This window comes from Egretta garzetta, unplaced genomic scaffold (assembly GCF_000687185.1).
Source record: "Egretta garzetta isolate BGI_Z169 unplaced genomic scaffold, ASM68718v1 scaffold340, whole genome shotgun sequence".
In the NCBI taxonomy this organism is placed as follows: Eukaryota; Metazoa; Chordata; class Aves; order Pelecaniformes; family Ardeidae; genus Egretta; species Egretta garzetta.
In genome coordinates, this window is record NW_009258377.1 from 743372 (window position 1) to 768015 (window position 24644).

Sequence of the window (24644 nt, forward strand, 5' to 3'; positions counted from 1 at the left end):
CATGCTTCTTTTTGTATGCATGATAACTGGGACCAGTAAGGTGTCCCTGCTCCCTGTGTGGCTATGTAAATAAGCTGTTGAGGGTCTCTGTCATCTTAGTATTAAGCAATAACAGCTGTTACATCAAGCTGAAGAGGAGGAGCAGGAAGAAAAAAAAAAACCCAACATGAACCAAAAACCAGAGGCTCTTTGCACCTTTCAGGAGGTCTATGCATTAAACCAGCATACATGTTACATAAGGACAGGACACCAGTTCTTATAAAGCGAATTGCTACTGCTACCTTTTGAAGGAAATAACTCAGATTACTAATTAGCTTCTACCTCTGTTTGGTTTTACCTGGGCTAAACATGTTGCTTCTACAATTCACTTAATCCTGGTGGATCTGGGAAGTGAAGGAAAAAAGATAGCAACTGAAAAGGTTCTTGCACATTTATCACTCTTCCCGATCCTTGTAATTGTTCTATGGTATTATTACGGAAGCGATATTTTAAAAATGAATTTAAGGCTGATCTGCAAACTGATATAACAAGTAATGAGGACATGTTACCTGGGAGATTAAAATAATGTTACAGGAAAGAATTTAATTACTTTAAGAGCAAGTGAAATGTAATAACAGATCTGAGTAACAGTTAGAAAAAATCAGAAAGCCGTTTATTTGGATGTGCACTTGCTAACGTAATTCTATAAGAATCTGTTTTCATCAGCTGAGAATTAAGCATGGTAAGCATCTGGAAATGAGCTAATAAACCCCTTAAATGCCTCTCCTCCTTCACATCACACCCCCTATTGACAGGCCACAGGTACTTTTCAAATCAATAATTTCTTTCCAATAAATGGTATTAGTCAGACACAATATGTATTAAAACCACAAAAGTAACAACGACCTTTCAGTAACCCTGCATTATATCTGTATGGTGCATATACAACAAAGAGTATAGATTTAAAAACAAAACAACCCCCCCCAAACCCCAAAAGCAAACAACCTCCCCCCACTCCCAACCCCAAAACAAGGTATTTTTGGGACAAGGGTTAGGGTCAGTGTCTATAACGGAGAATACAGTAAGGAAACTGAGATGGAGAACCAGGACATTGTCAAAGGACACTGACAGAAAAATAACCAAGATATTACAAAACAAAAGCTAAAAAAGAATCTAAGAGAGGCTCTTAAGAGACATTCACGCAACAATAAAACAATGTAACAGCCAAATCAAAATACAATGATATTTATCCCCAAAGGCTTTCAGTTCAGTAACATGTTTAGAATTTCAAAAATCAAATCAGGGCACTGATTCAGTTAAGGAAGCTGGGTGAGAAATTTTATCTCAAACAAAGGAGAAAAGAAGAAATATTCTGTGTAATGTGGAAAGCAAAAGAGGAAGGGAGAAAAAGAATGACAAGAAGAGATACAAAGGTGAACTACTACATGAAACTCTGGAAGCTAAGAACTGGATATTTGAGTTTAACATCTAAGGAACAGAACTTTAAGGACATCAGCCTGAGAGACCCCCACAAGAAGGGTAAGAAACAAACAACTTTTATAGCCACTGTCAAGAGAAATAGACTTAGCATAGGGATATAGCCTTTCCTTTATATGGTAAAGAGAATAACCTCATCTGATTCCATTCTTATTTAGTAAGTAGAAAACAATTCTCTTTAGAACCATGTTTTAAGTGCTGATCAGTCATAAAGAGCTTACAGAAGTAGCCAGATATCTGTTAAGATGATTATCCCCAAATTAAAAAGTAATAATGGCCTTTTACATCCTATTAAATGGCCCCACGTTCTATTAAAAATATCCAAAAGAAGTTGTGGACTTTTCAAAAGCACATAGTAAAAAAACCCTCTAAATGAAATATTTATTAATACTTACTTATTACAGTGATGCTTGAGATGTTTCCTATAGCTGTCTTCTTGAAATAATACATCTGGATTACAGCTTGTGAGCCAATCGGCATCTTGAAGCATGGGCTGTGAACTCTGGGCTTTTACTTTCTTGCCTTTCCTCCCTCTCGGCACTGGTGCAGACAGACCTACACAAAACCCCAATATTTCTTACACAATCCAAATAGAAAAGCTCTCACCCTAAACTGCACTACAAACACACATTTAAAGCCAAGTATCGCTGCTATATTAATTCCTTTGTGGGCAACACAACCAGCAACAAAACTGAACAGCAACATAATTCAGTACAGAAAATTGCAAATAACAAAAATCAACCAAAACTTTCATGCAAATTTAGGTGTGAAGATTTCAAAAATTCAGAGCGCTAGCCAGAAAATGGTGTTATATAAATATTTCTTGTAAAAACTCTCATGAATCTGAGCGGCCATAAGGAAACAAGCTTTCTGATTTATGGCAATTTGCAAGAGATTAACTCCACTCCAGCAGTAGGTGCCACCCTACAAAGTGTCTGAGGGAGACTTCCCCTTTAAGTACAGACCAAGTCAAAGCCCACCTTACTCACAAAACCTGACAAGATCCTACAACATGTCAGAATGGTTATAGTTTAAACTAAATACATAGCATGACTGAAGCAATTCTTTCCTATTTACTAGCATCATTACTTGATTGTGGTAGACATACCGGAATGATTAACCAAAGCTCGAGTTTGCCCATCTGCAGTTGGTGTGATCAGATCCCAGATGAAACTTTTGATATTTTCATCCCCTTTGTAATGATTAAGACAATATACCAGGATAGTCCGGCAGATGGTTTCCACATCTTGTTCCGTCAGCTGACGTTTATAGCGCCCGTGTGAGAGGATGTCAGTCCACCGACCCCAGCTATAAGAAAAATATGTTCAATATGACATCCAGGGCACTGGTATTTTAATTTTTGACTTTCAATTGAACTCCTGGTACCAAGCAAGGTGGGACCTCTCATGTTAGCACTAATGCATTTTGCATTTGCAGGTTACGGCAGGGAATCCAACCTCCAGCACCAAAGAGTTAAGAATGTTTATTTTACAGAACAGGCAATAAGTTCACTGCTCGTAAAGCTGCACTTGAACTACACTCAAAATAATAAAGTACATATGTTTAACTCTAACGGTCCCAGTAAGCTACAAATAGCAAATGCAACCAATTCCTACAATCATGGGATTTGAGGAATCATTCTTATTTTGATCCTGAAATCCATTATTAGCAATTGGTGTACGCAACTTCCTAAAAATACAGTAATTCTGAAGCCCACTGTGTTAGCAGTCAAATATAGCTACTTGCTTGCGCAGAGATAAAATTCAAATTGGTAAATCCAATGGGGAAAAACATCAAGTATCAAATAGCTGAATTTAAGTGGTGCTGAAATACCAGAATCTATGTTGAAAACCTCTAGACTGACTGCTGTTTTCACAACCACATTGTTCTTTACAAATACACTTTGTTATTCTCCACAAGACTTAGAAAAGAGAGATTAAACCTCGGTAACTCAGGAATTCTTTACACTATGAGAAACCAGATACAAATATGCCGTCATCACAAACCTACATATCTTACCAGTGAGCTCATAGCCATCTGTGAGACACTCAGATACTTTAAGCTAAATAACACATATATAAGCAACTTATATATATAGCAACTTAAAATCTCACTGGCATGTATACTGCATAATGATGTAAAGGTTACACAGTAAGAGATTATGTGAACATGTCCAAGAAAAGGATGAGTTATTTACTACATATCGTTTCCATATTTTCAGTTCTTTTTCCACAATCAGCACATGAAATCTGTATATCCTTACCCATAAACCAACAAGTTCTTCTCCACCCTGAAACATTCACTTCTTGCATAACCCTGTGATTTGTCCTGAGGCCTACGGGGCTTTGTGCTAGGCTTTTCTTCAGAATCGCTTTCCAGGTCTGAAAACTCCATCAGTTCATCCTCTTTGACTGCACTGTAGAGTCTGGTTTGCTTTCTTACTCTTGGTGTATCAATAACTAAGTTATTCTAAAACAAAAGTGAAATTGTAGAAATTTAGGAGGGAGGCAAATCCTCAATTTAATTGTACTAGGAACTATCATAAAGCTCTTACCCTTCCATTTAAAGCATCAATATCCAGCTCAGCTTTCTTTGCCCACTTCTGCCAAAAATTAGGGTCATCCAAGGAAATGTCTGTCCTGTTCCCAGATGCAACAAAACTAGCCTAGTAAATGTGAAAACACATGCATTGGTTTCTTAACTGCATGCTACAAAGAATATCTGTTTTCACTGGTAAATACAATACTTAGGACTTAGAAAGAGGTAATTTCAAGAAAGAAAAAAGGTAAGCCTGCAAACTATCATGACTGGAAACGCAGATATCCCAACATTTGTGAGGAAAATATCTGAGACAAGTACATTGGAAAAACTAAATTGACACAGAAGGCAACTTAATACTACTTCCATCTATCCTGGTCACATTTTATTAATTTTCCTCTGCATGTCAATGCACACCTTTGCAAATGTTGAGCCTTTTCCTTCAGATTCAATAGTAATTGTGTGTGTTCGCCTTAAGAGAATCTGATCGATATCCTCTTCACAGAACTTAGACCCTTCATCTTCCTCATCCATCAGAGCTCCATATGCCCCCTTTCGAAGAAGATCTTCTATTTCTTTCTTAGAAAGCTGTTGCACCTGCAACATGCAAGAGAGGATTTTGGTTGGGTTTTTTTTTGACATCAGCCAATGCGTGTATCTGACAGCATAATCAGACTGACTGTCCTCTGATTTAGCATTTTAAGAACTGAAACTCTAAAATACTGTGGTGTTGGTCAATTAAACATTCATGCTGAAGTCACCTTTAAAAGAAGAATACGAACAACAAAATTCTTAGGGTGAAGTTATAAAAGTGGCTTAAACAATTTAATAATTCATTGTCACTGAATCCCTTTAACTTTAGCTCTGATGACTGCTAAACTCCTCCTGGGAGCAGACTTAACTTACTAACCTGACAAAAGCTGAAGCAAATGAAGTCCAGAGCAAAAAGGCTACACCAGAAAAAAACCTGACTAGAACAACTCAAAAAAGTGCCAAAATCAACATAATGTAAAGGGTGGAATGATGAGAATGGATGAGGATTGAGGGAACATGACTCCACCTGCCCCCTTTTGGCAATAAGTGAGCCATTAGATAGGCTGAGCCAGTTCATGCAGCCTTGCCCTTTAATTAACCCCACTTAAAATACATGCCATACTCCCTCCATCTGAAAACCACTGTTCTCCAGCTAAAATACAAACAAGCAAGAGAAGCATTATGCATTCATAGCATTTGTTGATCATGCACCTTAATGTATTAATTCTCACCCCATTTGTAGCGTTTTCTCTTCCACTCATAGATTGCAGCACAGCCTTATCAAGGCCAAGCTTCAAGCTAGCTTTGTCAAACATTTCTCTTTCGTAAGAATTCCTTGTTATCAACCTGTAAATTTTCACTGATTTGCTCTGTCCTATTCTGTGACATCGTGCTTGAGCCTGATGAAACAAAAACAGATACTCAGTTATAGGTGACAAAAGGAAGAAAAAAAATTTAAATAATCAATACAGAGAACTTACTTCAAAAGTTATTGCTTTCAATATAAATAATAATCTTTATGCTTTCAGGAGAGGGACAATGGATTATTTCTCTTGTAGGTGAAGAAAATTTCACAGCAAAAAGGCGAAGAAAAATTTTCAATAAAATCATCGCTTGTAATATTACCTGGAGGTCATTTTGGGGGTTCCAGTCTGAATCAAAAATGATGCAGGTATCAGCAGCAGTAAGATTAATGCCCAAACCTCCTGCCCTTGTACACAGCAGGAAAACAAACCTATCAGAATCAGGTCTTGAAAACCTGTCAATAGCTGCCTGACGCAAGTTGCCTCTTACTCGGCCATCAATTCGTTCATATGGGTACCTGAAATAAAGATGCATTATAAGGAGAACTTTACTGCAATGGCATTGTTCCTTCGTAAGAATAAGCAATTAAAAAAAGGTAAATATGCTACTATAGGGTCAAAAGAACTACAGCAAACTGAGTGACTGATCCTGTATCCACTAACTTCATCTGTGGAAAACATACTACTTCACTAAAAGATGCAAAGTAGGAGATAAGGAACAGACTTTCATTGCAAGGAATGAAATAAACATTCAGGCTTAAGCTAAAGAACTCTAGAGCCACCAAAACATTTAACAGAGTAGTAAACTAAAAGGTTTAAAGCTCTCCATGTGAGGTCATTTTGTATTCACCCAAAAGAAAAATCTCAGTACTTGCAACTTACAGGTATACTTTTCCCTTTAGTCAGATCACTACAGAAAATATTGTAAAATGTTTGAATTTCATCCCTTTTCAACATGGATTACTCACAGGTTAAATGCTGTGGCCACTGAGGAAAGCACAGTTTATTTAGAATTGTATTATATTGTTGCTCTCACCGTCTTTGAATGAGGTAGTCTTCCAGTATGTCCAAGCAGCGCACCATCTGGGAAAAGATAAGCACCCTGTGGCCACCAGCCTTCAGTTTTGGCAGCAGCTTGTCAATCAGTACTAGCTTGCCAGCAGCCTGGATCATTGCCTGGAGCTGAAAATCTGGAGAGTCGGCATTGTGTGTTTCTTTAAACTCTTCCAAAATTTTCTCTTCAGCACCTGCAAAGATTGGACAGCAATACATGAACACTGCAAAGGGTTTTATTAATAAACAATGAGCTCGCCTTCAATACCCTATAGAAACTGCAGGAATGTTTTAAGCATTATGTGAATAAACATTTATAAAAAATATTAAGCTTAAATTTAAAGCAAACATATACACAATTACAGCATAATAAAAAGTTAACTTGGAGCATTCTTTTTTTTCCCCCCTCTTTTAAACAGGAATAAACCCTTTCCTAGATAAATACACACAACTATTTGATGCACAAAATTTAATGAAAAATTAAGAAAAAAGATGAAAAAGTGAACCATATTCCAACTGATCAAATGGATTTTCTGTCCTTTTTCAAATGCTACATGAAAGAAAAAATATCTTGTTTCCACAGGAAAGTACAAGGAATAACAAACCACATTTGATGTCTGTGCCTCCAAAACCAGGCTTAAATATGCGCATGACCTGGACCTGCTCCCTCCATTATTAATTATAGAATCAAAATCCAAGCAATGAAAAAAATAGATTTTTGGGGAGGCAGGGGGGAGAAGCAGCTGTGAAATTGTTGTTTTACCTTCTATTTAGCTTTCTTTTCTCACTGAATGTAGGGGGGTTTGTTCAGTTTGATGAAGCTATCCAATGTATATATTCTTTCCAGAATTAGTCAAAAGTTCTTTCTTGCCACTCTCTTTGCCTATGAACGATACGCACAGCAGCAAATATTTCCTTGTACTGCTCATTACCTGAAGACTACAGATCAAGTTTTCTCTTCAACCTCTCCTATGCTTTTAATCCAATTTTTTATGTCACTTCTACAAACAGTCGACTATTCCAAGAATTATCAGATTACTATTCTTGGCTATGTAAAAGGTTAGGAATCTTCATCCTAAGCTTATTTCACATCCAAACAGACCCTTTTTTGGAGTTGTCTTTTTCAGTCCCTCTGTTGGTTTGGGTTATTTTTTTTGTTTTCTTTGTGTTTTTTTTTTTTTAAAATAAAATGTAGTTTATAAAGTATTTCTGGTTTGTATAATATTCAGCTTCAATACTGCTTTTGAGTAACACAAGGAAAGGTAGGAGGGTTGGGGAAGGGGGGAAGAACAGCTTACTGCCAGGCTTCTGCTGAGCATCTCTCTCGTATCTCAGTTCCAAATAGATGCCTGGAAACAAACATGCAAACGCACCCTCCCTGTGCGATCGCTGGTTCAGTGCCTACTGTAATGTGGCGTCTTAACTAGGTACCACCCTAAGCAGGCTGACAGCTTCATATTACTCAATACACTTGCACTACTAACTTTTACAGAACTTAACGGACTCAAGATGTGACCACACTTGAAGGCAGTCATACTTCCCTAACCTTCCTTATCTGGATCCCATAGTCCAAGCATGGATCTTAATGGCTTGCCCATAAGAAAAATAAAACCATGTGAATAAGTACAATCAGACACACTCCTTCAAGTTCCCTTCAAACATATCACTTCCTGTCTTGTAAAATGGGCAGAATTTTGGGTAGTAAATCTCAGATTCTGTACTGAGCTTAGGCAATTTCAGAACATAGTAGGCTCTCAAGTAGTTCAGATACAGTAACTTCAGTGATCATTCTTGGTTACATCATTTATTTCTTACTCAACTCTGACATCCAAATTTAAGTTTCACTACTATGAGCACAGCATCTGCAAAAGCAAACCACCTAAGCCAAGCACACCACAACAAACCCACAAACACATCTAATGAATGGTGAATTTCCAGTATCAGAGTTTGGTCTCAGCAAGACTCACTTCCATAACAGACCATGACCTCCAAAAATCTGCTCTTTCAACAACCCTACCCTAGCTAACCTTTGTAAAAGTATTTTTTCATTTCTCCTTCAACTGCAATTAAGTGATGTATACTGAGTAGCCTGTTACCCAAAAGTTATTTGATGTAGTGCCTGTAGGTCTGCAGCACTAGTTTCTATCCTAGCTGATTTTTCGTAGGGGCTGAAAGGAAGGTATTTGAATGTGTGCTTCGTCCATCAGGGAAACCCCCACTTCCACTCTTAATTAGGAGAGGCTGCCAGGGCTCAAAAGAGCGTAAGGAACAGAGTAAGAAACCTTTCCAATGTTCAACACTGTAGCATGTGTAAGTAAAGAGGCACTCCCCACTGCTGGCTCTTGGAGGCAGAGAAAGAGGGATGACGTATAAATACTTGAGAATGGTTGCTATGGAGAAAACAAGGAGTCCAGCTCTAAGAAAAAATGACAGACAACGCTTTGCCCATGTTGGTTGGAGAATACACAAAATGCAGTAACTCCCTCTAGAAGTCTACTCAAAGACAGTCTCAGCAGACCACCATTCTTCCCTCCACAGAACAGATCTACCAATCAAGAAACAAACAAAAAAAACACTCCACATTTGATTCCTACCATACTACTTCTGTCACAGAACCTTCTACGGCTCTTAACTGAAGGTTATCTAGAAGACTTGCTTGCAACTTTTATGCAAAACAAAACATACAATATTCTGCTTGGACATTCAAATACACATGCAGTACTGCTTGTTCACAAAACATAAACTTGGAAGAAAACGAGAAGGATTCAGAGACACCTTCATAAAAGCAGTTAAGTCTCGAGAGCTTGCTGCTGCAACAAATCATTCATTGGGAGATCACTATGCAACATTATGTACTAGCACTGCAAGACTTCTTGGTAGAACTACAATAAACTTGTGCCATTGCCCTAAGTACAAAGATGTTAATTATCAATCGACAAAATAAAACCTCAGGCTCAGACAACTAGAAGATATAAGAGTATTTTTTATCCTAGAACTACAAAGGACATATTTGTTTAATTCTACCCTCCACACTAACAATAGTCACGATTTATTTATTATTCCCTCAAATCTGAAGGCTTGACCCACCTGCCATGGTGCTGCATGATACCAAGCAAGTCCAAATGTTCAAAAATCAGAAAAACATTATAAAGGCAAAAATGTTCAAGAGAGAAACTCACCCCTCTTTATTAGGGTTAAGATACAGTCATCAAAAAATACTTGAAATTTTCTATATACCACCTGGACTTCAGCAGTCTCTTAACAGACACTAAATGATACAAAACTCGTAAGGAAAAAAAATACTGCTGTAAGCAACACTGCAAGCATTATTCATGAACTCTGTTCAACTAAACAAAGTAGCAGCAAAATATTCAGTTTATTTCTTTCAGCAAACATGAAATAAGGAAAAATAATGGCAAGGTTAAAACTAGCTGAAAACCAAGAAATGTAAAAAGCATCAAGTTCAGAAGCTCATAACCTGAACATCCTGAACTATTTTCTGGTAAACTCATTTATACAGTGGGTTAACTTAAAACAAAGAACCAACAAACAAAAAACCCTACACCAGAACCACAAAGCGACTTTACTATATGCTGATCTGAGTTTAGAAACTGAGCAGCCCACCAGCATGGCTGGGTTGAAGTACTTTGGAGTAACCCTACATCATGTCTTTGGAATAACTACTTGTGCATGAAATATAATTAGATGTCATTACGTGAATCAGTTTAAGCATTCTCCCCCCTCCTCCTTTAAACAAAAAATGTCAAGAAAAAAACATAAGCACTGCAATATGGAAGTCATACAATAAAAAAAACTGAAATCACATATGGCTCTTGAACAGAACAGTCTTTCATCATGAAGCTTATAACCAGCATTAAACCAACCATAGCATAAATCATATACAGGAAGGAAGAGGAACTAGGAAACAAAAAACTAGTAGAATGCAACCCTATAGGGAGACTTGTGTGACATCCTCAAAGGGAAGATTTGATTTCACCAACACATAGAAGTTTAGCATACTTCAGACAGCTATAGCTAGCTGGTTCATCATATGGTCATTCACTGAAACAGGTTCCCCAGGGCAGTGGTCACGGCACCACGACTGTCATAGTTCAAGAAACGTCCGGATGACCCTCTTAGTCATATGATTTAGTTTTAGGTAGTCCTGCAAGGAGCAGGGAGTTGGACTTGATGATCCTTATGGGTTCCTTCCAACTTGAGATATCCTACGATTCTTTAATACTTGCCATAGACAATCCTGATCTAAAACCAATAGCATCAAACTGAAAAACAGTATTTGTCATTGAAGTCCAAGATGACATACATACAAGTATTTTTCTGACTAATTAAATTAGGAAAATGAACTGACAACATGTGACCATGAAAGCAGGGGGATCATCATTCCTTACCCCACAACTTTTATTCAGAAATTTTCAGTTACTATCTCATAATATTCTATAGCAAGAAAATAAGTAGCAGCTAACTATAACTCTGAAGAAAAAAAATACTGTATTTATGCCAGCATCCAACAACCTGCATGATAACTGAAGTCTTGTTTGTCAGAAATAACAGAAAGGAAAACCAACACTAACTCTGTCAGGGCTAGGAAGCCTTGGAAAAAAACGTCACAGATGTCTTCAAAAGCAATGCTGACCTGGCTAGCAGATATCCATACCTAAGAGAACCTAAAAGGTTCTCTCACTTTTCTACTTTAAATAAATGAATAAATAAAAAGACACACTTGAATAGAATTGCTAACTTACTGAGCTTCCTTACAACTATTTTTTGAATGAGAAGAAAAATAGAAGGCCTTACCATTAATAAGGTACGGATGATTGCAGCATTTTCTTAGTTCCATCATAGTGTTTAAAAGATTAGGTACATTTGCCTGACCTCCACCCTTGGAAAGAAATGTGAAATTCTTTTCAAGAATAGCACGATAGTATTTCTTTTGAATATTTGTCAGCTCAACTTCAATGATGGTTTCCTCTTTGGGGGCCAGGTTCTTTTCCACATCCTCCTTGAGTCGTCTCAGCATCATCGGCTTCAAAATAGCTTGGAGTTTTTGCACCTAGGAAAGAGATGTTTAATAAATAACTGAACTAAAACTGCAAGGCTTCAAAGATTTATTTTTTAATTTCCTTAATTCTAAAATCCTTGTTTCCTACCTCAGATCCCAAGTAGAGAGCATTTGTAAAATACAAAAATCTTTCCTCAGTGACCTAGAGACTGAGTTCTCCTTGTTAACTCAGTGACATACACACTTCTAAAGTCAATTTTCAGCATGCAACCCTTCCGTTTAGTGAATGTTATTAAACAGACCTCACTTAGAACTATCCTTCTAGACAAGGACAGTACTGCACACCAGTCATGTAGAGGTAACCCTAAGTAAGCACAGCTACATAAGCAAATCTGACCGTACGATCAAGTACTGCAGTTAACTTCTAACCACTAAACAGAGTGTTTAATGTCATTTTTTCCCCTTTATATATCTGCTTCTAATTCTTTTCTTATTTCCCTAGTTTTGACATCCACTGAAGTAGAAAACTATTTAGACCTGGTCTCAAAATGAAAACATTTTATTTCTGTAAATTTTTAACACACTGATAATCTTTTGTGTCTCCAGATTTTACAGGATATACTTTAAGACACATCCTAAATGGGGGAGGGAGGAAGAAATGTCCACTTTCCTCAAAAAAAGTTAGCTAAGTTTTGTCAAGTTTTTGTAAAGACCCTTACACAAAAAGCTCAAACATACTACATATAGGAAAAGACTGGCATTTAGGTTGTCTCTCAAAGTACAAACCACCTCAGTGTTGAAGAGCTCATATAATTTACCCTGAAATTGGTCATCATCTCCTGATACAGAGCTGCACAGCAGAAACATGAACAAAAGACAGTTTCTCCTGAATTCACATCATTCACTTAGTAATAAAGCAACTTCAAGAGAAGAAAAAAGATAAATTAGTACAGAGGGATGAACAACTAAAAAAGGAGGGAATGGAGGAGAAAACCCAAGTCATTAACACATAATCTCTCCTGTCACTTGTAAGATAAATCAAATTCCAAAACATCTAATGGTGTGTCAGCAGAGAAGGTGCTTCTTCCAAAACTTGTTGGCCCAAGAAATCCAGGCTCCAATTCTGCTCATGGCTGATGGCATTATTTTAGCAATACTTCCATGTATGGCTTCAAAAATTTCCAGTTCTGCACTGCTGATGTTTTGAGCTGGCCAGACAAAAGCTATGTTGAGAGTTAGGATATATTAACTCCAGCTCAAACACTGTATTAACAAGACTACGTGGCTTCTGGATCAGAGCTGGCTCACTTCCAATCAGGTCAGAGTCCATTCTGACTGGCACGCAACTGCCTGTACAATCTGTGGAAACATATCCTGTGATTCCCTCAGGATATGGTATGATTTTTCCAGGAGGTAAGGGGCTAGGGGGAAGAGCTGTTTTGTAATTTAGACTATTACCTACGAAAGAGTTTCTCTCTAAGAAAGTTAACAAATTCAAGCAGTCAAAAGGTAGAAATACCAGAAACCGAATTTTTAGACAAAACCAACATAAAGTTGCACACAAAAATGCATGCAGTCATGAAGTTAGATTATCATAGGGTACCATATGAGGATAGGCTGAGAGAGCTGGGTTTGTTCAGCCTAGAGGAAAGGAGGCTTAGAAGAGATCTCATCACCACGTTCCAGTACCTAAGGGGCAGCTATAAGGAAGATGGAGACTCCCTTTATACAAGGAGTCACATGGAGAGGAATGGGGGAATGGACACAAATTGCTCTTGGGGAGATTCTGATTGGACACGAGAGGGAAATTTTTCCCGATGTGAACAGTCAACCATTGGAATAATCTCCCCAGGGGAGTGGTTGACTTGGCCACATTGGACACTTTTAAGACTCAGCTGGACAGGGTGTTGGGCCATCTTGTCTAGACTGTGCTCGTACCTAGAAAGATTGGACCAGATGATCCTTGAGGTCCCTTCCAATCTGGTATTCTATGATTCTATGAAATTAAGGTGCCTAAATTAAGATGCCATGCTTCAGTCAACTCCTCATGTTAAGGTGATTTGACTGTTACCTAATGACTTTTAAAAACATTTTCATACATACAAGAAGAAATTTAAGTTTTATATATGATCATCAGAAGCTTTTACATTTTAGATCTAAAACACGCTGCACTGACGGTCTTTCACTTTGCATTTATTTTTGCATTTATTTTATTGGGCAGCTTGAAAAATCTGAGTCGGTCAAAGAAATCTACCCCCACTTGGTTACCTCTTGCTAAACTAGGTTTCAAATATGTTCCTGGTTGCACAGAAGGCATTGATAAAACTCTCAGATGTTAACTCCACAGAAGTTACAGAGAACAGTCCCCTCACTCTGATACTGATGCTTAAGGAAGAATGTCAACTGACAAGTTCTCTTAGAGTGAACAAGCTATTCTAGAAGTATTTTCACGCAGCAACTGTTACAAGGCACCCCACCCCCATTTTTAAACACCGCATTTTAATGAGGGGAAACTTTCCCTGCTTCTGCATGACCAATGGACAAAGTATTAAAAAAAACAGCGATAAGGCAAAATGACTTTTGGTCAAAAGCAAAATCTTAAGAAAATGAAAACAAACAGGGATAGAACTACTGGTCTTCCAAAAAGTAAACAGGTATTACTTGTAAAAACAAGTAATGAAGTTCAGATATAATAAAATGGATAAACTCACGGTATCTAAACAGAAAAATAAGCATGCAGAAGAAGTTTACCTGTTCTTCAGTTTTCAGATCACCGAATTCTTGCATGAATGTGGTTTCTGATGGGAAACGACCTGGTTCCAAGAAGTGAAGCAAGCTAAATAGCTCTTCTACTGTATTTTGCAAAGGGGTTCCAGTAAGCAGCACTTTATGTTCCTGAAAGGTTAAGAAACAGTTGCCTAGGAATCCATCTAAATTCATTTTCAACAGAGAAATATGCAAAATTCTCTTTTTTTTTTCCCCTGTATGTATCTCTCATCTTTGCTTCCTCTCCCCTCCCCCAACTACTTACATACAGCTCTTTTCAAGACATTTCTAACTAGTATTCTGGCCTTCCTGCAGCCTAGAAAAATACTTCACTACTTAAGTATCTTCAAAAGTCCTCCAGATACAAGAAGAGATTTTACTGATCCACAACATCCCAGCCCTTTCACAAATACAATGAACTTGAAATGGCAAAATGACAGCTGAACTTATCCCATCACTTCCTATATAAATCCATCAATTTACCACACCTCCAGTAGATCTCAGTGCATGAATCTCTCCAGGGCAGGTGTAAGTTTCTAACATAGGAAACCTGAAGCAGAGTCCTACTTTCCATCTACACACAACAGAGCACGAGACTCGCAGAGACAAGAGGAAAAGTTGCATTTTGCTTTAGAGGAGGAGCCCAGAGAGGTTAAGCAACTAGCCGAATGCCAAACATGAATTTAGTAGTAGAACAAGAACTGAAGTGAGAAGTCTCATGTCTCCACCTATAGCCACACCTATACACTCAGCTTTCCTTTAATAGCAATCATAAGAAGGAAAATAAATTGTATACAACATTTTAACAAACTTTCATTCGTTAAGGCTTGAGACTCCTTCAAGGAAAGTATTGTTTAACAAACAAGGAAAAAGAAACTAAAAGTGACCTACAGGTCACCACTGCTTGTGTAAGCTACTGCTTATGCCTCTTTATTCTTATCAGAAATAAGAGGGTTTGCGTTCCAGGCATTAACTTAGCATGACTGCATTTCCTCTCACATTTTTAAAGAATCTTCTCACAAAAAAAAAAAAAAAAAAATTGTTTTCCCTTTTAAATGGTAAATACATTTTAAAGCCACTATCTTATTTTTCTCTGTGTGGTTAATACACCTATTTTGTGCATATGACATAACACATATTTATGTAAGCATCAGACACCAACTCACTTTTCCCTTCCTGAGTCAGTCTGAAAGAACATCCTTATGGCCACACAATGAATTAACATTAGAGCTGACATTAATGCAGAGCAGTTTAACTCTCACACCCGTATTTGGCCACCTGATCACATTATACCTTTAAGTAAATGTCTATGTGAAGAAGTGAATATGGAGTAAGTCACATAAAAAGAGAGAAAGGAAAGAACAACTTTATCTTTATTCTCTTAACAGGATCCACATAATTCTACGTCTAAATCAGTGAAGAGACTTATAAAATATCATCACTCCAAAATTGAAGGTATGCATATGCTTCCCGGTATTTTAAAGACTCTCTCAGCTGCATTCCCTCATTGTTCGTAGTACTTGATGATTTTACCTGACAAGAAAACCTTTTATTTTACTTTTTGATGAAACCATACATCAGGATTAGTAAAAATACAGAGGATGCAAATGTGAGATATGTACACACTGACCAGGTCCATCATCTTGAGTCCTTCCAAAAGCTTACAGTTCCTGTTTTTCAGCCTATGGGCCTCATCGATGACCACGCAACGCCATGGAATGTTACGCAGCTCCGGGCAGTCAGTCAAGATCATTTCAAATGTTGTGATAATGGCATGGAACTTGTAGGATCCCTTTATCACACGACCCTAAAAAGAACACCAAAAGTTGAAGTAAACTCCGTGGCAAAGAAAGGGAGTACATTTGTTTCATCTTCCAGATTCATTCTTTAAAAATACAGAACAGTACAACAGGCAGGATATTTTAAGTAAATGAAGTCACTATTGCTGACCCAATGAGGGAATACAAATATGTAAGTTTACTACTGGCTTCATACAAGCTGTGTTTTTAATCCTGTAAAAAGGCCCATAGAATCACTGTATATTCATTACAAAGATGTTATACAAGAATTTCAGTCATAATTCATATGGATTATACTAATGCCTTGAAGCATTAATGTATTGCTGCAATAGTCAAATAAGGTTTTCAGACTTTGTCAAGAGAATTTTCTTTTTTCTTTTAAATCAAAGGTATGTGATGGTCCTCCCAAACAATCCAAATAAGCCAGAAGTACATTAAGGCTTCACTTTTATGCCTGTTAGAATATTTTGCTCCCAATAAATAGTAATTTTTTCCTCATGGACACTGAGTATCCAAAACCCCTACAATTCTAGTAAACAGCTTTGAAAAGAAGCAAGTCTCTGAACTCTTAAATAGAGAACGTATATCTCTTCACACATTCCCTTGGTATTTTTGTAAATTCGTGTTAAGTAAAGTTCAACAGGATGATTTACTTGATGTCTGGTGCCATATTCACTATTTATTTGGTTAGTTGAGGGTCTTATTTTCCAGGCTGATACTAAGACCGTCTTTCAGAAAAAGCCCTGAATAAACTTTACTCAGGATCGTGAAATGAACATCTTTCTGACATTATGTTGTATTTCTTCCCAGTGCTTCAAAGAAAAATGTAATTTGGTATCTCCAGTGTCACTGGGTCTCCACAGAAACACTGTCTCTCTAAGGATAGGCCTCACCCAAGTTCAAAGCCATTCTACATTTTCAAAGCAGGACTGTGTTGTGGGTTGTATATTAAACACATTTCAAAAGAAACAGATATTTTTACAGTAAGGTGACCATTTCTTCCTTCAAACATGTGCAAGTCCAAATCCTTTTGTAAGTGACCTGCATAAAATCCTCTCCAAACTGTGGGGATCAGAACTGCCTACTGTCTCAACACAATGATTGGAAACCTGATATCCTGAACTCAGCATTAAATCTGCCTATGCACATCAAGAGTATTTCAGAGGAAGTAATGATCTGCTCAACAGTGCTTTCTCGTAGCATAGTCCAGAAACATTTATCTTCTTAGGGAGAAAAAGGGTTGTTACCTAACAAATAGCGGATGAAGATATACTAAGTGGGCAATTTAGAAAGCCAGCAAACTGAAATGCTGTAACCTTTTCATGAGCCAGATATAACTGTGAAAATATGGGAATGCAGCCCAGGAGATTCTTTCCAAGTAGTGGAAAACACTTCCATGAACGACCTCACAACCATACGGCAAGCAGTCCTCTTCAAAAATGATCACTACATAAAGTAGCACAACCCAGTGAACCAACAAATTTTAAGAGGGACCCTTGATAATCTATTTAGAGCTGTCTAAATCTTACATTAAATATGCATAGTGGTCCTGGTCCAATAGCTCACATTATTTGAAAGACAGTCAAATGCTGTACTGAAGAACACAGGAGTAAGCCAAGCAGAAAGTTCCAAGAGCTCTCCAAGAGCTTTAGAAGGTGAATGATGTTGTTCTTCAACAGTTTCAGGCCTCCAGCACTTGGGGAAGTATGGGAAAGAATCCTATCAATGTCACATTTGAGAAATTTCAATGTAGAAACTATCAGGAAAGTGACCTATAGCACTGTCAAGGTGAATTCTTAGGCAACTAGGAATCAATTTATCCTGTTTCGATGTGGCATCCAAACCAAGTTCTCTGACGTTGGGACCACAGGAATTTTGTATCAATTTATCAGAGAAGTTTTTTTTCATTTGAGGGGATTAATCTTCCTAATAGGTAGCAGTTTCCTGTTCTGTTTGGGAAATTCTTCTGGAAGTAACTCAAGCAACAGGGGTAGCCACAAGGTACAACAATTAGATATGAATATAAAAGTTGGGTTATGTTTTGAGGTATTACCTCTTAGCAGATACAAACTGGGAAGATCAACTGGATGCGTCTAAGAAGTGGACTTCTAAAAAGATGCACATCCCACTAGTGGGAACCATGAAAGATTATTAATGGTCTTTCCCCACCAACCTCAGACTCCACTTTGAGGAACAAGAGAACAGATGCAAGAAATGTGCACGCTAACCAATTATAGCCAGAAGGCATCTGGAAAACGAAGTCGCAGCCACTTTGTAAAATGGAATTTGATGCCATCTTCAGCGAAAGACAGAGTCCCTATTGGTGAAATACTGCCTTAAACTGCTGCACACTAACATTCTTTGCAGAAATCTGAGGTAATCCTATGCTGATGACATGTTCATAGCTCTGTAGCTTCTCAGCAAGGAAGAAAACCATGCAGGCAAGAAAATACTCTCTTAAGCCAACACCCACTGAGCTCAAAAGGAATAAGCCAGGTAAGCCACAAAAAGCCCTGAACATCAATAGCATTATTGTCAGTTAAAATCAACCAAAGACAAGGTATTCCATCTCAACACATGAACCAGGTGGCTTCTCTTTTTAGTCCTCGCTACACTGCAAGGTGAATTGCCCTCACAAACAAGTCAACTCTTTTGCAGGGCTCTGTCATTAATTTTATTTGGCATATATAGCTTCCATGATCTTACAACATAACTCTTTCTCAGAGGTAGTCTACTACAGAAAAGCAACTGGTTTATTTGATATTCCAACCAGGGAATGCCCCCAGAAGGACCTTTCAATTATATTGCTCAAGAATACTAGACAGGCTTCCCTACGTGACCCTCACAAGCTGTAAGGCAGGGAGGGATCTTAGGGGAACGTCTCTGGTACCATGGTGTCAGTGTTGAAGTCGCACCACTGCAGAAATGCATTTTGTTATTGACTACTCTATAACTTTCCACAACAACTTCACTCCGGTTACTCGTGTTGACTCTGAAAAAAATCACACTACTGCAGATAGGGTAGGTTCTGCTTATGCATGCTGTCTCTTATTATTGCCCTTCAAAGCAACTCAAGACTTTCTCAATGTTCAATTGTCTTTTTGAGAAACAGCTCAGCTTGAGAGGCTTCTTTTCATGCTAAGACCTAAAAAGCCAAAGATGCCAATGTCTGGGTTGATGTGTTTGGCAAGGGGACTAGAAATGATACCGCCAAAGCCTGCCTTCTTTCTCTCCCTTCTTGTCCCCCATCATACACCCACTGATGGTACTTTAGAGGATGCCAGACTGAACACTACATGGGGATTCTTTCTGTCAGAACATGAAGAGATTTTTTTCCCCCTGTAATTCAGTTTCTACTATGCATTTCACAGCTGACACAGTCTTACAAAGAATGGAACACAGAAGGTGATTTCATGACACATTTAAGCTAGCTGCCACCAAAAGCATGAGTTCACTCCGTTTTTCCTTTGTCCCCAACCATGGCAATTGTCTAATTCTCCTCCTCTTGTCTGTTCAGGGAGCAGAGCTAGTGAAAAATATTAATTTTTCTGTGCCATGAGTGCTTTGTCATTACTCACTATGGGGTCAAATGACTGCCATGGTCATCACAAGAGGCAAGTTAAGAATATGGCAACAGGAGGAACAAAACTTTCTGCATCATCTTGCTTTAGAACCTTTTAGTTGCCTTTAGATCAACAGAACGATATTGCCAAAATAACGCTAAGAATCTGCACAGTAAGTGGGATTTTTCTGATTATGTTCCTTCAGGTTTCATGCTATGTAACTGCTGCATACTAAGAGGAGTAAGACACGCTGAGAACAAGCACCTCTTAAACAACAAACGATTTTTAACACAGGGAACACTTCAGTAGAGACAGTATTTGTATAAACCCGAACTTTAAAATTCGATGTAAAGTATCTATCTCTGATAAGAATTAATTTTAAAACCAGAAAAAAGTACAAATCAATTCCAGTTCATTTGTGTATTATACATCTAGGTAAGAAGCTGAATGTGATCATTATCGTAAGGAATATAAGTCATTAGACCTCAGTGTAGCAACTGTTATTCAAATCAATCTTCTTTAACCACAGCATATATGATTTTGATTAGAAAGTTTCTTTGATAAATTGCTGATAAAATGGTTATTTTCCAGGCCAAACAGATGTAACTTCTAACTACTATAAATTACTATGTGTTTTTCTACTATATTTAAGTACATGATTCTATTTCTGTTTGCCCTCATGGCGTGTCAAGTTGTGCCACAGTCATCACCTTCAAACCAGTTTTTACTCAGTTCTTCCCCTGTAAAGGCCTATTTTCTATCTCACAACCACCCTCATAGCTTTGCTTTAAGGACTCTGGTTTTTCAACACTCTTTGAGGACAGGAAGCGAGAACTAGGCGGAACTGGAGTACCCACCACATTACCGACAAAAAAAGAAGAACGCTGTAACTTTTCTACTCTTTAATAAAGATTTCTTTCCTCCTACACACTTGCACTACACTAGCCCTTTTAGCCACAGTCTCACAGTATGAACTCATGTTTAACTGGTCGTGTGTCATGACGCAAAGGATCTGCATTTGTCTTACAGCCTTCCTAGAACCGAGCTCTCCCTACTGTAAGAATCATCTCCATTCCTTGTCCACAGATAGCCCTGTATTTAGCTATTCTGAGTATTGTTAGCTTGGATCCAATTTATTAAGTAATACAGCTTACTCTGTATCCATGAACTGTCTTAATTATTTACCACTCTCCCCATCTTTGTGTCATTTGAAAACTTCCTCAGTAATGATTTTATGTTTTCTTTCAGGTCATTGATAAAAGTGTTATATAGCTCATGGACACGAACCAATCCCTGAAGAACTACACTGGAAATGCAAATCATTTCTCATTTACAATTACATCAAGAAATATCAGTTAGCCAGTTTTAAATCCACTTAATGTGTGCCATATTGATTTTATATCATTCTAGTTTATTAATCAAAATATCCAGTGGCATAAAATCAAATGCTTTACAGAAAATCTAAATATATGAATTCACCACCATCACTTCTTTAAGCTCAGCTGGAAATAATACTTCCACAATATATCAAATCAGGTTGAACTTGCACTCTCTTTTTCTCTTAAGTGAGAAGGATTATGTTGTTTTGCAGTAACGTTCAACGTATGCACATTATTTTCCCCAATCCTGTTTATTTACTCTGGGAAAAGCCATGCATTTAAGTGTAGAGATCTGTTGCTCTTTATAGCTTCAATTTTCCAAGTAACGTTCTGTCTCTACCCCCAATCTTTTCTGTACCTGCTTTCCTTCTCCTGTAAGAACTATTCAACCTGACCACAGTAACACAGATGCAAAATTTGATAAAGAAGCATCGACAAGTTTAGCTTCTGCAAGCCAGTCTTTTCCTGGAATGGTAGGCAAAGATTCATTTTTAAGCTTAGTTCCAATTAAAGTAGTTTCTCCATTAAGAATCTGTTCTGCCAGCTCTCCTCAGAAACGCAAAATAATGCAAACCTTGCATAAAACAATGAAACCCTAAACAAGAGTTGTGCCACCTCAGTAACTCTTGGTCCCCCTCTATTTCCAGCTGATCTCTTGGCTGCTATTAAAAAGCACTCTCTTTATTAATACATATGCCTTCATTATTAGCTAGGACCTACTATGTCAGTACTAAACGCTAATCGATGCTTAGATTAATAAACAACAGTAAAGCATATACAAAAAAAGAGAAAAAGGAAAAATCACAGAGAGCTTTTACCTGTGGATCTTTGAAATACATTTCATACAACTGAATGGTCCGCCGGCTTGCTTGACTCCCATGATACACAACCACATTCAACTCTGTCCAGGTGCGGAACTCCCTTTCCCAGTTGGGAATTGTGGACAACGGTGCAATAACCAAGAAAGGACCGTGGATTCCTTTCAAATATATCTCATAGAGAAACGTAATGGACTGGATAGTCTTTCCCAACCCCATTTCATCTGCTAAAATGCAGTTTCGTCTGAAAACAATAATAAAACCAGTCTGAATAATGTATTCCTAACTTAAACCACAGAAAATCAGTAAGGAGCTAAACTGAATAAACCAGAGATTTCTAGAATGGCAAGTTTACACTGAAAAGACATCACAATCTTTTTTCATATTAAAAAAAAGTTATGATTTGTGATGCAATAAACATAGATATGTCCATTCTATGTACCTCTCAAGTTCACATGGGGGATGAAGGGGCAAGCAGGGGTGTACATGAACACATACGCATGCAGAAGCATTTGCCATGAGAGTCTATCTAAAATATTCATAGTTTATGTAACGTTATGTTATCCACACAAAATTAGTTTGTATATGACTCCCACAGCAAAAAATGAGACATGTAAATAATTCTAAAACCTTGCTTTAGAAGATTACTTTAGAAGGTTATTGTTTCAAATAAGCTCTAAAAGCTTTTCCAAAGCAGGATTCAGCAGTAAGCAATATTTTACGTACGTGTTGTACCAATTGAAAAGAAGCCAGTTTACTCCCTCCAACTGGTATTCCCTGAGTTTGTTATTGTTTTTATACTCCCTGGAACTCTCCGATTTCTTCCAGTCATCGGCAGGAGGTCTCTCCTGTTTCAAATACAGCAAATCCCATTAGTGGTTTCTCAAAGACCACATTACTTTACTATTTTCAAATAAAATCCTCTATATGGAGCCAATTCTTACCACACGCTCTATTTCTGGCTCCCTAGACATCAGTTTCTCAAACTCTTCAATCTTAGCTTGGTCGATGTCTTGCTTGAGCTCCCAAGTGCTGTCTTCATAAGGAAGCGAACACCATTTCACCAGATAATGCATTACAGGCTTTGTTAAGACAAAAATAAGATTACATCACAATGTAGAAAGAATAAAAATTTTTATAAAGGAATAAAAATTTTTAAAGGTGATCTGCTGGCTAGATACAATGCAAAAAGCTTTACCACACCTCAATGTCTGAATCAGCCAAAGGATAAGCAAACAGCAGGCTGACACCGTGACAACCTAACGAAGTAAGATTAGAACGCGGGGAATGCAGGCTTACCACCAAAACAAGCACATTACATTTGAAATCACTACAGTTAGGCTAAAATTTAGAAGTAAAATAACATTCATTTTCTAACTGTTACAATTTCTATGCTTTACCACTATTTAAACAGTCAATTGTTTTTTCTTGTCAGAGTCACCAGAAACTTCCCAGCCAGCAACCCAACCACCATTCTCTGACAGAGCAATATGGAAACACTGACACTGTCAGCGAAGCTTTCTATTCTCCCAGGACCAAGAAGGAGTCTCCTGGAAGAGAAAGTGATCTTGCTCTGCAGAACAAGTCACTGTTTCTTACTTTTTAATGAACTCAGGATCTATTCTACAACAGACAGGCTAAATAATATCTAAACTATGATGACATTTAGCTAAGATTCTTGCCATTTTCGTTTAAATTCTGTATTACCTGCATGGACATGGTATTTCTGCAGTATTAAGTACCACCTTAGACCTACATATCAGAGTTCTTTTTGTTGTTGGGTGTTGTTTTTTTTTGTTTCATATTTTTTTATATGTAACTTAGAAGTTTGGAATTCTCACTTAAATCCCTTTCTTTTAGGAAAACTGCTATATTAGCCAACGTCTTCTCAAACACGTTCCTATTTTCTAGACGCATATACCCTGGAAGCTTCCGAAGTGTTTAATAAATTCACATTTCCAAACAATAAATTCTAAACACAATGCCTATATGACTACAGATGCACTAGAAGTTTTGTTTACCTCTCCATTATCATCTGTGCTACGTGAAAAATCCATGATTCGATCAACTTCCACATAATCTGGATTAAAAAGCTCATCATCAATCTGTTCAAGGAGAGAGGCAAAAATATAAAAGATATCTCTATTAGCCCTTCCTGAGAAGAAAAATTATTATCTATTTCACCAGGCAATAATATTTTGGGTCACGGTGACATAGAATTTATATTTGGCAAACTTCAACATGTTAATTGAAATGCTACAATTCAGCAAGATCATTCCCCGTGAGGGAATCAGACTTCTCAGACTTTGTTAACTGGGCCTCTTAATTACTGTGTGAAACCTTTTACTGTGAGAGAATGTTTAAGAATATTTTAAATGAAGTGTGAAATTACAATTCACTAATGAGCAATCGAAAAGGCTTATGGCATGCAATGCATTTAGCATTCTTGAAAACTACAGCTTGCAATAAAGAAATTAGAGCCTTGTACACTAAGTGCCTTTGGATTATTTTAACTACAGGAATTGTCTAACTGCTTTATAAGCAAGATTCAAAGATTATTACTTCAAAAACAAAGAAAAGACACTGCGTGCATACACAGTTTCTCCAAAATCACAAATTTGTTATGTTCTTTCTTATCGCTCCAACCACTTATGGGATTTTCTTGTGTACTAAAGCACTGTGCTTCATTTTATACTTTTAAGATCCCCTCCAACAGAAAAGGCAGACAAAAGAACTAGAGACTACGCACATTTTTATAGCTTTTTCTAAAACAAGGAGAAATTCCAAGTATTTACAAGAACTTGTGACCCACTTGGAAACAGATTTAAAAAAAAAAAAAAAAAAAAAAAAAAAAAAAAAAAAAAAAAATACAGCCAACTTCTCTCAGAAAAACAG

General features: G+C 37.4%; 1 protein-coding gene across 4 annotated transcripts in view; it reads right to left on the bottom strand.

The window, feature by feature from the left end:
* The window catches only part of CHD7 (chromodomain helicase DNA binding protein 7), a 131804-nt gene that overhangs the window by 13310 nt on the left and 93850 nt on the right, over nt 1-24644 (bottom strand). For all 4 annotated transcript variants that reach the window (XM_035895810.1, XM_035895821.1, XM_035895813.1 and 1 more), the window contains exons 9-23: nt 23771-23854; nt 22694-22831; nt 22476-22597; nt 21750-21993; nt 15821-15997; nt 14176-14319; nt 11220-11475; nt 6388-6598; nt 5674-5869; nt 5280-5447; nt 4432-4611; nt 4031-4141; nt 3740-3945; nt 2585-2784; nt 1872-2031 (exon numbers count right to left, since the gene is read on the bottom strand). In XM_035895810.1, coding sequence (XP_035751703.1) covers nt 1872-2031; nt 2585-2784; nt 3740-3945; nt 4031-4141; nt 4432-4611; nt 5280-5447; nt 5674-5869; nt 6388-6598; nt 11220-11475; nt 14176-14319; nt 15821-15997; nt 21750-21993; nt 22476-22597; nt 22694-22831; nt 23771-23854 — 2597 coding nt within the window. The remainder of the gene's footprint in view (nt 1-1871; nt 2032-2584; nt 2785-3739; nt 3946-4030; nt 4142-4431; nt 4612-5279; nt 5448-5673; nt 5870-6387; nt 6599-11219; nt 11476-14175; nt 14320-15820; nt 15998-21749; nt 21994-22475; nt 22598-22693; nt 22832-23770; nt 23855-24644) is intronic.